The sequence below is a fragment of the Colossoma macropomum genome, unplaced genomic scaffold (assembly GCF_904425465.1).
Source record: "Colossoma macropomum unplaced genomic scaffold, Colossoma_macropomum, whole genome shotgun sequence".
In the NCBI taxonomy this organism is placed as follows: Eukaryota; Metazoa; Chordata; class Actinopteri; order Characiformes; family Serrasalmidae; genus Colossoma; species Colossoma macropomum.
In genome coordinates this window covers 4,015,996-4,029,663 of record NW_023494798.1, presented here as the reverse complement: position 1 = coordinate 4,029,663, position 13,668 = coordinate 4,015,996, and the positions used below count along the sequence as shown (strand labels likewise).

The window sequence follows — 13,668 nt, the reverse complement described above, 5'->3', positions numbered from 1 at the left end:
AGCGTCCACTACACACTAATTCCACACTAGGCTCAGTATTAGTACCAAGTTTGGACTAAACACTGGAATTGATATTATGTTTTATGTTTTGAGGATAGTTTAGGATATTTAACATCATGATCTATGAAACGTCTTTGAAGCATTTGCAGAGTGCTGTCCAAGTAATGTGTTACTCTGTTTACCTCTTGTCAAAAGTACTTCTTCCACTACACGTGAAACCATTTACTTGTTTAATGTTCTTTATACAAAGTTATTGGACACCTCAATACTTTTTGCCAATTCTTTTATGTCAGATGCTTTTCAAGGAGCTGGAGAGCAGAGCAATTCTATAATAATGTCCAGGAATTAAAAATGAAATGTTCATCAAGCACATATGTATGTAACATTTGTGTGTCCCCAGCTTTCCTCCCCAGTCTGGTAAAGGCTGATTCCCATCTACTAGCTATGGGGTAACTATCTATTGATGGTTAATTAATTATTTAACTATTCAGAAAGTCAGTTGATTCTCAGTATGCTTAGAATTAGTACTAGTGGATTTAGGTTTGGACTAGAGTGATAGGTTTGGGGTTACAGTCAGGTCAAGGTTGATGCACAGTGGGCTATTCAAATAGGTTTTTTTGGATCTCATGTAAAAATGAAAGAAAAAATATCCCTATTGTTATAAAGTCTCCATTCACATAAAGACTCAGCAACTGAGGCTCAGCCCACAGCCTGCAGTTGACTTGGTCAACTTTACATGCTGATGGACTGACCCCAGTTATCTACAACATTGATACAAATATCTTTAAAGTTGAAGTGAGCTGCATGGCATGCTCTGTACTACCCAGCCCTCTGAAGTCCAGCGTGGCTGCCTTTAAATAGCCACATGTGGATATGAGGTCAGGCTCAGGAGGCCTTGTAAGAAAGTCTCTGTAGTCAGTGTCTTAAAAGCTACTGTTTCTGGAAAATCCAATAGATGGCGCCAGACTCAATATAATGAACACTTACTGTCTTTTTACGTCGCGCTTCGTGTTTTACCATCGTTCTCTTGGGCAGTACACAGAAACTGTGCCCTATTCACTTTAAAGTGCACAATTTTGTAGTGGTGTCGAAAACAGTGCAGAACTACAGAGTGCAGTGCCCTCAAACAATCCCACATTGCACCTCAATAGGTAGTGTATTTTGATGTGAGCAGTCGTGGGCCGTTGAGAGTCATGAGGTCGAGTTTGTGCAAAACGAGAGCGTGACTCTATTATCTGCAATTCAGATTGGGCGATATTCACTCACATGAAGTGCTGAATTGAGTCCATTCCACCGTTTAATCACTTCTCGTGACCAAACAATTTTACACCAACACTAATTTCACACTAGGTTTTGCATTAGTACCAAGTTTAGGCTAATCACCAGAGCGAGGTCAATCCAGCAAGCACCGGGCGTCAATCTGACTTCAGAAAGACGTTGGACTGGAAGTTTAAATTTAGGTTGGAAATAAAAATCGAACTGATGTCAAAACCCAACGTTGGCTTGACCTCAAACTCCAATGTCAGGCAGATGTTGAATTTTAGCTGAAAATGAAAAACGGGCTGACGTCAAAACCCAACGTTGACATCAATCCCAAACGTCGGACAGACGTTGAATTTTAGCACCTGAATACAGCAAGCAGAATGTAAAAAGAAATGTTTGGTGAATTATAATTAACATGTTAATTACAAAAAAAATAATAATAAAAAAATCAATAGCTCTTTTACTGAAGGGCCCAAAATTGTTAAACCAAATGCATTAAAGGGTGCTGTTTTTTTAACAAAGTAAAGTTAAGTAAAGTGCAGGTTTAAATTATAAGTAAAATTTTAAATACTAAAAGATAGCTTCTTTACTGAAGGGCCCAAATTTATCAAAGCATTGCAGAGCAACCTATTATTGCAACTAACTACAGAATTCAAATCAAGTGTTGTTTTGAATTTAATTCATAATGCATAGACCAAAAATTCAATAGTTTTGTTGCTGAAGGGCCCAAATTTTTCAAGCCAAATTAATTGAAGAGTACTCTGTTATTGCGACTACAACTGACAGAGCTCAAATTAAGTATTGAAGTTTTTTATTGTATAGACAAACCCATCAATAGCTTCTCTACTGTATGAGTTGAAACTGTAAAACCAAATGCATTAAAGAGTGCCCTGTTTTTGCAGATTAATACAGCAAGCAGAATTTAAATAGGTTGCCAAGTGTTTGCTTGAATTATAATTAACATTTTACATGCAACAAAATCAGTAGCTTTCAAAATTCAGTGCCCAAAATTATAAAACCAAATGCATTAAAGATGGCCTTATTATTGCAAGTAAACCAAGCCAAATGTGAATAAATTAGTTTTAATGTGTGAAACATCAAAAATTACATAATGCATTTATAGCCTAACATTTTAAATCTAAGTGCGATAAAAAGTGCCATAGTAATTCATCTTACATCAACATGTCGAATTTGAATTAAATTCTTTTGAATTTTAATGAACTTTTTACACACAATAATCACTAGCTTCTTCACTGTTGGGCCTACAATCATTAAACCAAATGGATCACAGAGCTTATAGTTATTGCAACTTAATACAACAAGTAAAATCTGAGTAAAGGCTTGTGTTAAATTATAATAAACTTTTCATAAATATAAAAAAATGCAGTAGTTTCTTTACTGTAGGGCCCAAATTTGTAAGACCAAATGCAATGAAAATAACTCTAGTATTGGAACTAACTATAGCAAGCAAAATGTAAATTAAATGTTCTGAATTTGAAGTCTTGTGTTGAACTTTAATGTTTTAAAATTCCATTTCATTTCAAGACTTACAAATACAAACCAAAGAGCTTCATATATTTTTTTTCTATTATTATAACATGCTACAGCCAGAAAAATATGAAAAATATTTTGTCTTGAACTTTATCATTCAGCCAAAATACAATATTCAAAATCTGCTTGCTATAGTATATTTTAATAATATGATTATCTTTAATTTATTTGGTTTCATAATTTTAGGCTTTACAGTACAGAAGCTATTAAAAATGTGTTTGAAAAATTGGTTAAAATTAATTACAATGCTTTATTCAAATTCTACTTGCTGTATTATGTAGCAATAGTACGATGGACTATAATGCATGTGGTTTCATAAGTGTAGCGCCCTTCGAGAAAGAAGCTATTGAATTTCTTGTGGTTGGATTATTGATTGCTGTAGATAAAAAAAAATAATCTAAATTTAACAGCTCTTTATTCCAATTTTATGTTCTTTTGGAAGTTGCATTATTATTTGATAGACTTTGATGCATTTTGATTTAAAATGCTATGCCTTACTGCAAATAAGTTACTGAGTTTTTAATGTTTAAAATATTCATTAATATTCAACACTAGGATGTCTTCAAATTCTACTTCAGGTAGTAAGTTGCAGTAATAGGGCAATAGCGCTAATACATTTCTTGCACAAAATATTAATGAATTCACTACAACACAGTTCTCAATTAAATTCTGCATGCTATAGTTAGCTACAGTAATAGGCTACTCTTCAAGTCGTTTGGTTTGACCAATTTTAGACTTTTCAGTAAAGAAGCTATTTTTCATTAATGAATATTTTACTGTAATTTAACATTAGACTTTTTTTTCCAAATTAATGTGCTGTAGTAAATTAAAATAAGGATAGGCTCTACAATGTATTTAGATTTAAAATGTTAAGCCCTACAGTGAACAAGTTATTTAATTTACAATGTTTAAAAATGCATTAAAATTAAACCCTAGAATTAGTTAAAATTCCACTTGCTGTAGTTACCTGCAACCAGCCCCCTGGCTCCTTTCAATGTGGAGGGGTAGCGGTTCTACTCTGAGCTCCTAGTAGATAGTAGAGTGTAGCCCACCACCCTGCAAAGAAAGCATATTTCTGCTGCTTGTATTTGTGATCTCATTCTTTCGGTGCTTGCGCATAGCTCATGACCATAGGTGAGGATTGGGATGTAGACTGACCGGTATACAGAGAGCTTCGCCTTATGGCCCTCTTCACCACTACAGTCCAGAACAGTGACCACATTACTGTTGCCTCCTGATTCCAACACTCACACTAAATGAGCTAGACTTAATGCCAAGTATTCGAACACAACTCTCACTCAGGGAATACAGAGATTGAACGGCCCAGAATAGTGGCCCCAGCACCCCATACTCCTGGAGGATCTCCCACAGGATATCTTGGGGAACACGGTTGTAAGCCTTCTCCAAGTCCATGAAACACATGTAGACTGAGTTGGCAAATGCCCACGCCCCCTCAAGAATCTGCGTGAGGGGGAAAAGCTGGTCCGTTGTTCCATGGCCGGGATGCTGAGGTTTGACTATCGGAGTCTCCTTTCCAGCACTTTGGCATAAACTTTCCCAGGAAGGCTGAGCAATGTGATACCCTGCTTCGGTCCCCTTTCTTAAAAATAGGGACAACCACCCTGGTCTGCCAGTGCAAGGGTACTCTTCTCAAGGTCCATGCAGCATTGCAGAGGCATGTCAGCCATGACAGCCTCACAACATCCACAACATGTACCACAACAATGTAACATATTAATTATAATTTAACCAAACACTTAAAATACGTGAATTCTGCTTTCTGTTCAGTTTTGGGTCCTACATTAAAATCTAATAAATTTTTAAGTTTTAAAACATTAATTAATATTCAGTACAAGAATTTATTTAAATTCTGCTTGCTATAGAAAGTTGTAGTAATAAGACACTGTTTCATGCATTTAGGTTTACAACTTTGGATCCTACATTAAACAAGCTATTACATTTTTGGTCTACACAATATTATTTAAAATTTAACAGCATTTAATTAAAATTCTGCTTGCTGTAGTTACTTAAAATAGTAAAATATGCTTAAATTCATTTGGTTTGACAAATTTAGCTCCCTCAATAAAGAAGCTATTGAATCTTTTGCTTATGCAAAATGTATTATAATTTAACACTGAATTTACTGCAATTTTACTTGCTGTAGTAAGTTGGCATAACAGCATGCTCTATAATGTTTTTGGATTTAAAATATTATGCCCTACAGTAAAGACGTTGTTGCATTTTTAATGTTTAAAACAAGAATTCAAATTGAACTCAAGAGTTCATTTCAAATTTGGCTCACTGTAGTATCGGATTTGCTATTACGGTGTTTGGCCCTAAAGTTTAGGTAAGGTACTGAATTTATTATGTATAAAGTATCGATTATAATTAGAGCAAACAATTAATTCAAATTGCTGCTTGCTGTAATAAGCTGAAAAAACATGGCCTTGTTGAATGCATTTGGAGTTACAGTTTTGGGCCCTACATTAAAGAAATTTTAATTTTTAATTATTAAAACATCATTAAATAATATTCAATACAAGACTTTCTTTAGACACACTTTAATGCATTTAATTTCACAATGTTGGCCCCCACAGGACAGAATCTATAAAATATTTGTTCTATACAATATTTATTCAAATTCACCACAACACTTCTGCTTTGCTGAGGTCAGTTATAATAATAGAGTACACTTCAATCCATTTGGTTTGATAAATTTAGGCCCTTCAGTAAAGAAGCTATTGAAATTTTTGTTCATGAATAATTTAGTATAGTGTAACACTAGAATTTATTTGAATTTTACTTGATGTAGTAAGTTGTAACAAGTATAAGAACTATAATATGTTTATATGGATTTAAAATGTTATGGCCTACAGTAAAGAAATTATTGAATTTTTGATGTGTAAAGTATTCATTAAAATAAACACTAGAGTTTCTTCAACTTCGGCTTGCTGCAGCTAGGTGAAATAATAACACACTCTGAAATGGTATAACAATTTTCTCATTCTCATTTTGTATAACAATTTTCAGCCCTACAGTTTATAAGCTATTGAATTGTTTGTATACAAAATATCACTTGACTTACATGTGCTTGCTGCAGAGAGCTGCAAATACAGGGAACTCTTTAATGCATTTAGTTTTACAGTTTTGGGCCCTATAATAATTAGTTATTAAAATGTTAATTTTTAAAACATTAATTAATATTCTATACACTCTTTCATGTATTTGGTTTGACAAATATTCAGCACAAGGCTTTCTTCAAATTCTGCTTGAAGCCAGAATAGCAAAACAAAACAAAACAAAACAAAAAAACAAAACAACAACAACAAAAAAGCCAAACCTTTTCCCTGAGACATAAATGTGCCCTGCATACATTCTCCAAAAATACTGAAGAAAGAGTTGAAGCGCGGGAAGCTCTCTGGTAAATGGAGGCTGAATGAACAGCTGCTGTCCATAGAACAACTAGGTCAGACGGTGGAGGCACACCAGTGACTTTTAGAAACAGAGCAAAAGTCAAAACTATCTGCCAATTCATGTTTCATATGGTCCTGAAGGTTCTGTAGAGGAGACCATTTCTATAATAATAGAAAGCACATGTAGATGTAATGTTTGGGTGAACCCAGATTTCCTCCCCAGGCTGATAAAGGTTGATTCCCACCTGCTATGGGGTAACTTTATTTGTAAAGCCCCTAATAGATTTTGTATGGGGTTAGGGTTAGTACTAGCAGATTTAGGTTTGGTGCAGAGTGATAGTTGTGTATTTTTCTGATTAAGCTTTCCCCCTCGCAACCACCTCTAACCATCACACATGCCTCTACTGAGACATGTGAAGACAAGACTTGCATAAATGCTTATAAATGAATGTTCTTAGACAGTTATACACAAATGAAATGAAGGAACGTATTCAGATTTCACTAAATGTACACTTCTGCATCTCACTGAAGAGATAGGTAAGTCCTTTCCCTGTTCACATAAGCCAATGTTCAAGTATACAATATTAGGTTCATAAAGAATTTGTCTGACCTGAATATAGCTCTGACCACAACCCCTAGCAAACAAATTAGGAATAAACTGGAACATTAAGCCAGCCCTAAATACCTAGCATGGAAAGCTTTCACAGAAAAGTAGATGACTGTCATAGCAGAAAAGAAGAGATTAGTTTCACAAAACTTTCCAAGAATTTACCACGAAATTCTCAAAATGCACATGTAACTGTCATGATCGGGTGTATTACCTTGTCCTCCTGGGCTGGAGGTTAGAGAACCAGCCTTGTGACCGGGAAGTCAGTGGTTCGATCCCCTGAGCCAACAGTATGTAATTGAAGTGCCCTTGAGCAAGGCACCTAACCTCCGACTGCTCCCTGGGCACTGTGGAAAGGGCTGCCCACTGCTCTGGGCAAGTATGCTCACTGACCCCTAGAATGTGTGTTCACTAGTGTATGTGGTGTTTCACTGCATGGATGGGTTAGATTGTGGAGGTGAAATTTCCTGATTGTGGGACTAATAAGAGTCACATCATTTAATTGAATTCTCTACTTGCAAAACAAGCATCTGTCTAAAATGATCTTCATGTTTCAAATTTGCTGTAGAAGTATTAGCTAAACGTGCCACTTCATTGATAATTCTGGTCAATTTGGCAGGACACATTATTATTTATTATCAATTAAGCAGTAAATATGGAAAGATTACTAATACATATTTACAGATAACAACATAAAATACACTTTCATTTAGAAGATGTCAACAACTGGGCAGACATAAGGATAATGATCCATCAGGACATTTTAATTAAAGTGCTAAACCATAGTTCTACATTTATAATTTATGATAGATTCTTAAAGTGACTTGGAGGGTGTTTTACCCATAAGGTGTTTCTTGGTATTCTGCTCTGGTCTAAACATGATTATGAAACACTTGGGAGCAAAAAAACAAGTAATCAAACCAAAGCTTGAAGCCAGAATAGCAAATATCTCTACAGCTACAGTGAACTTTCCAGGAGAGCTGACATAAGCTGGGATAAAGGTAACCCAGACTGCACAGAATATGAGCATGCTGAATGTGATGAACTTGGCTTCATTAAAGTTATCAGGCAGCTTCCGTGCTAGAAAAGCCAAAATAAAACACAAAAGAGCCAGAAATCCTATATAACCCAGCACAGCCCAGAATCCTATAGCTGAACCTAATTCACATTCTAAGATAATCTTTTCCTTGTAGTACTTTAGATTTTTAAAGGGAAAAGGGGGTGAAATTGTTAACCAAAGAACACAAATTAGCACCTGTATGAGAGTGAAAGCAAGAACACTGAGTCTCTGCTGTGGAGGCCCAAACCATTTCATGGCATTACTGCCTGGAAGTGTAGCTCTGAAGGCCATTAACACCACTATTGTTTTCCCCAGAACACAGGAGATGCAGAGGACGAAGGTGATCCCAAATGCTGTGTGACGCAGCATACAGGACCACTCAGAGGGCCGACCAATGAAAGTAAGTGAGCAGAGGAAACACAGAATTAGTGCCAAGAGCAGCAGGAAGCTCAGCTCTGAGTTGTTGGCTCGGACAATGGGAGAAGTTCTGTGTTTGTAGAAGACAGCAGCCACACATACAGCTATGAAGGCCCCAGAGATGGAGAATGCTGTCAGGATGATGCTCAGAGTGTCGTCCCAGGACAGAAACTCCACAGGCTTGGGGAAGCAGCTGTCTCGCTGGGTGTTGGGCCAGAATTCAGGAGGACATTGTGCACAGTTCAAAGAGTCTATGAGATTAGAAAAGCATATTCAGAGCCATATTAGATTTTACCTAATATTTGTATATTAGACAGAATAACAAGAAAAAAAAAACTGTCACTCATGTATTGTGCTACACAACCTGTCTTGTTACTGATCTCTGCTTCCGCACATGGTATACAGTCATAGCAGCAGACTGGCTTTCCTTTCTGCACAGCCTTCCTGGTCCCTGGAGGGCAGCTCTCACTGCACACAGACACTGGTACCTGAAAGACATTAGACAAATGCAAATTCTACAGAGTATGTAAAAAATCTCCAGGTGTCTCAAGGCAATGCACACTTTTCTTGCGTTAGGAAAACACTACTACTTTACTGTACCTCAGTCTGTCCCCCCAGCCAGCTGATAGCTCTGGTCACACTGAATTCTTGACCGCTTGGTTTGGATGATTCATAACGGCCGACTGTGACAAATTCTAGAGAGCCATCTTTCTTAAACTGCCAGTTTACCAGTTCAAAGTCGGCTACAGGATCACCGTTGGAGTCAAATGTGACCTGATAACCATTCTTTGTAGTGAAGTTCACAGTCTTGAGCTGGTTGAGTATCTGTAGTGGTATGAAATGAATAAGTGTGAATGGAATTGTGATCTGATGTTTAAATAAATTACTAAAACATTATTAATGAACACTGAATCAATATGTAGACTAATTTATTCATATACCTCCCTGCTGAAAAACGGACATTAAATACTATTGGGATTAAAACGTAAAGGTTTTGTTATCTAAAGGGAACTGGCTTAATGGTTTCTACTTTGGAACACTAGTTTTTTGTCGAATTTCTTGAGATCACATTATGAAACCATCCATCCATCCATCATCTAAACCGCTTATCCTTCTAGGTTGCGGTGGGGTGCTGGAGCCTATCCCAGCTGTCATTGGGCGGAAGACAGGATAACATTATGAAACCATAAAATGAATTCAGAATCAGCTATTGGTCAGCTTTTCAACCATTAAGGTCCTTTACATTGTGATATCAACCCATTAAAAAGACAAAAACACAATAGAAACCCATCAGGAACCAAAAGACAGACGATGTTTTCAGTTTTTTTTTTCCCCAGCAGCGTTGATAAAGGCGTTTTACTACAACTTATACAAAATACTGCGCTTATTTTAATTACAAGGGGCGTTTTTGAATAATGCAGTTTTATACCTGCCATGGTGCGAATTTAGCACTCTTGTCGCACTGAGTGTCATTACAGATAACACCGTGGATGGCATGCGCTATGGCATACGTAGCTTTGTACACCATGTTAGTCACGCGCAGCTGCGACGTGTCTGTATATGGGTTCTGCAGCGCGCGGATATCCTCGCTGCCGTCACATTCCCGCGCGCCATCTGAGAAACCAGCCTTCCCTTTTAGACTACAGCTGAACGAGCGCTCCCAAAACTCCGTCAGCAGAGGTGATTTCAGTGCTTGTGCTGGAGAGAGATCCAGAAGAAACTCACGAAGACCTGGAATCACTGAGCGGGGGAACCCAAAACCTATCGCCCCAGCGCACATGTTAAAGCGCAGAATATCTGGATCTGTGATCCAATATGCTCCAACCCACTGAAGGGGAGGCAGCGGCTGTTTTGTCAGTTCCGCCAACAGAAACTTCATGTCGCCTACGTGAAGAAACGCTACTATTACCCGGGCTGTTGATCTGCGGATGACGTTTGCCACTCTCTCCAGTTTACTGCGCGGTTGTGTTCTGTAGTAGGACTCGGAGTACTCCACACAGATGCCCTCCTCCTGCGCAGCCTTTAGAAACGACGCCATTCCATAATTTCCATAATCTGTGTCGCTGCGCACTGCCCCAATCCATGTCCAGCCAAAATACTTGACTAGTTTTGCCAGTGCGGCCGCTTGATGGTCGCCACTAGGTACGGTCCTGAAGAAGGCAGGATACTGACGCTTATCGCTCAGACATGCGCAGGTTGCGTAGGGACCGACCTGTATTTTTTTAGGTTAGAAAAGAGAAAAGCGTTATTTGAGAAGCGTGATTCAATACTATCGCTTTGACTATTTAATGCATAAATCCTTTAACTTAACTCATCATACCAAACTCTCATGTCACAAACAATACCGAGCTTTTAATACTACACCGTTCGGTCCAGCTTACATTTACCTGTGGAATTCTAAAAAGCCCCAGCATTCTGGCTAATGCAACAGATGGGGGGGAATTAGAATCTCCCACCACAGCAGGAACAGCGGCAGCTGCAGATTTTGAACAGGAATCAGTATCATTGAAAAACGGTTCCATGCCGTTAGTTAACTGAAATGCAATTTTAACAGCCATCGGCTCTTCAGAGCACGAGTCATGTATCTGGTATCCTAACGTGATTCCCGGCAGGAGATCTGTTCTGTTGTTTATCTCCTGGATGGTGAACTCCATGGCACGAGCGAAGCGCAGCTGCCTGAAATCCATACTGTTTAGAAACACAAGGCACAAAATAATAAGACAAATTGAGATTTCCTGTTGTTTTAGTTAGTAATTAGAAGTATGACCACATGCTCCCTACAACGTTCACTCCACACTCACAGACAGACCTCCCAGCGCACTGTAGCTGGAGTGGCGGTCTGGTGTAGGTGTTCTGCTCTGATCTGATATAGTAATGAATGGAGAAACTCCCCCCAATCACAAAGTCTCCATTCATATAAAGACCAGACAACAGAGGCTCAGTCCACAGTCTGCAGCTGAACAGATCAGCTTTACATGCTGCTGGTCTGAGTCTGTTTATCCACAGCATTGATACAAACATCATTAAAGTCCAAGTAAGCTGCATGGTATGCTGGGTAGTGTCCAGCACTCTGATGGCCAGGTAGGCTGCATTTAAATAGTCACCTTGATAAGATGCACGGTGGGTGTGAGCTCAGAATCAGGGGGCGTGGTTAAATCTTAAATAGTAAATGTATTAAGGGAATAGCTTTTTTTCTCTTTTGTGTCTTGAATGGGTAGAACTAGTAACTGATAACTAGTAGAATGTAAGTAAAATAAAATATACACATCTATTAATGGTGTACAGTGGGCTATCCAAATATGTGTTACACTATAAGCATCCCCCTCACAACCACCACTAACCATCACACATGTTTCTAATGAGACATCTGAAGCCAAGGCTTGCATACCTGCTCATAACTCGATGTTTGTAGACAGTTAAACACTAACTAAATTAATGAAACTGTTCATGGTTCATTAATTGTACACTTCTGGATCTTATTGATCAGATAGGTAAAGCCTTGCCCTGTTTAAGTATGACAGTTCTTAAGTATACAAAATTAGGTCAATAAAGAATTTGACTGAATGGATATTCCTCTGACTACAGCCCAACAAACTAATTAGGAATCAGTTGGAACAGCCTAATCAGCCCAAACTCACTAATACTCTCGTGGCTGAAATAAACCACAGCATTCATTATAATTATATGCACTTTATGTATGAATACTGTTCTGGCCTAAACATGATTATGGAACATGAAACAAAAGAAATGAAAAAAGACATGTGCTCCTGGGGCATGGGTAAAAAAATCCATCCGCATCCACAAGGCATGTGCAAAATAAATCCCAGGACTAAGAAATTCCCGGGCACACTGTCTTAAGAAAAGTATAAAAAGCATTAATTAAAATATGGCAATATGTATAAAAATGCACTGACGCATTGCAGCCTTCTCCGGCCTTCATCAGGACCTGATGCCTGAGCATTTCTTTGTTCTGGGGTTTATTTTGCACATGCCTTGTGGATTTTTTTGGTTTTTGCCTCTCCCAGCATGGATCTGTTTTTTATAAAAAAAAAGAAAAAAAATGTTTTTTATTTATAAATGAATACGACCTTAGACTGAATACAAATACTTATTTAGAATGCAGAAATTAGGTATTCACAATACTTGTATTTCATGTTTCACTTGTATTACCCTGCCATTGTGATAGTGACAACTTTGTTAGAGTCTCATTTGTTCAATATGCTCAAATATTTGTTAAACAGAACTAGAATTAATGCTTCATGATAATAACTCACCCCACTGTGCATCAGAACTGTTGTTTATCCAAACCTGTAATGTTACAAATGAAAATAAATACAGCTGATAATACTGATGATCACAGCTTTTGGAGGTCGGTTCCACGGCTCGCTTGTAAACTAATCCAAAGTCTAACTGAACGGACGTTAAGAAAGCACAAAGATGGTCCGGTTAGAGAAACAGTTAAGCCCAGTGGGTGATGGATCATGAAGAGGGGAAAACCAGCACCATAACATCATACCACACACAGGGAAAAGACAAACCTTTTCCCTGAGACAACAACACACCCAGCCTACACTCTCCAAAAATACTGAAGAAAGAGTGGAAGCACAGGAGGCTCTCTGGTAAATGGAGGCTGAATGAACAGCTGCTGCCAACCAGTCAGTAGAATATCTAGGTCAGCCGGTGCAGACACACAAGTGACTTTTAAAAACGGAGCAAAAGTCAAAACTATCTGCCAAATCTGTGATGTTATTTGCTGCTGAAGGTTCTGGAGAGGGGACCATTTCTATAATAATGTGCTGGGATTAAGAATTAGATGCTCAACAAGCACATGTCTCACTTCTGAGATTGAGTTTGGTAAAAAAAACGCGCACCACGCAATTGTTCCACGGCTACAGGCATTAAAGGCAGAGGATAAGGAAATGTCTTGGTTACCTCAATAAGCCCTTGATAATCAATGCAGGGATGAAGACCCCCATTCTTCTTTTTCATGAAAAAGAACACTGAAGCAACAGGAGAAGTAGAATGCCTAATGAATCCCTGCTCTAAAGCCTTCTCTATGTAGTTTTCCACAGCCCTCTTCCTGTGTGAGTGGATAGATACGTGCTTTGGGGAGATTAGCTCCCTCTATCAGATCAATAGCACAATCACAACTACGATGTGGTGGTAACTGAATGGCCTTCTTCTTGCTAAACACCTCAAGTCAGAGTATTCTGTGGGAATTTGTACCTGGATATCACTGTTGGGGCTCTCAACGGATGTAGAACAAAGGCTAGTAGTAGGAAATTGAAGACAATGTGTAATCTGACCAAGATGTAATGCTCTTCTCTGACCAGGATATTTGTGGATTGTGTTTTTCC

At 38.1% G+C, this 13,668-nt stretch overlaps 1 protein-coding gene across 1 annotated transcript; it reads right to left on the bottom strand.

Annotated features, from left to right (window-relative positions):
- Window positions 1-7,648: 7,648 nt before the first annotated feature.
- LOC118818464 (extracellular calcium-sensing receptor-like) lies at window positions 7,649-11,227 on the bottom strand. Its single transcript, XM_036585724.1, has 6 exons — window positions 11,121-11,227; window positions 10,699-10,999; window positions 9,741-10,523; window positions 8,912-9,136; window positions 8,676-8,799; window positions 7,649-8,562 (listed from the first exon to the last, which is right to left on the bottom strand). Exons 1-6 carry the CDS (start codon window positions 11,225-11,227, stop codon window positions 7,649-7,651), a joined length of 2,454 nt encoding a protein of 817 aa, XP_036441617.1.
- Window positions 11,228-13,668: the final 2,441 nt, after the last annotated feature.

Coding starts and splice junctions, on each gene's coding strand:
- LOC118818464 (XM_036585724.1), bottom strand. CDS start 11,227: ATGAATGGAGACTTTGTGATTGGGGGGAGTTTCTCCATTCATTACTAT. Junction 11,000..11,120: donor CAGCTACAGTGCGCTGGGAG/GTCTGTCTGTGA, acceptor GTTTCTAAACAG/TATGGATTTCAGGCAGCTGC. Junction 9,137..9,740: donor CTAAATTCGCACCATGGCAG/GTATAAAACTGC, acceptor ATACCACTACAG/ATACTCAACCAGCTCAAGAC.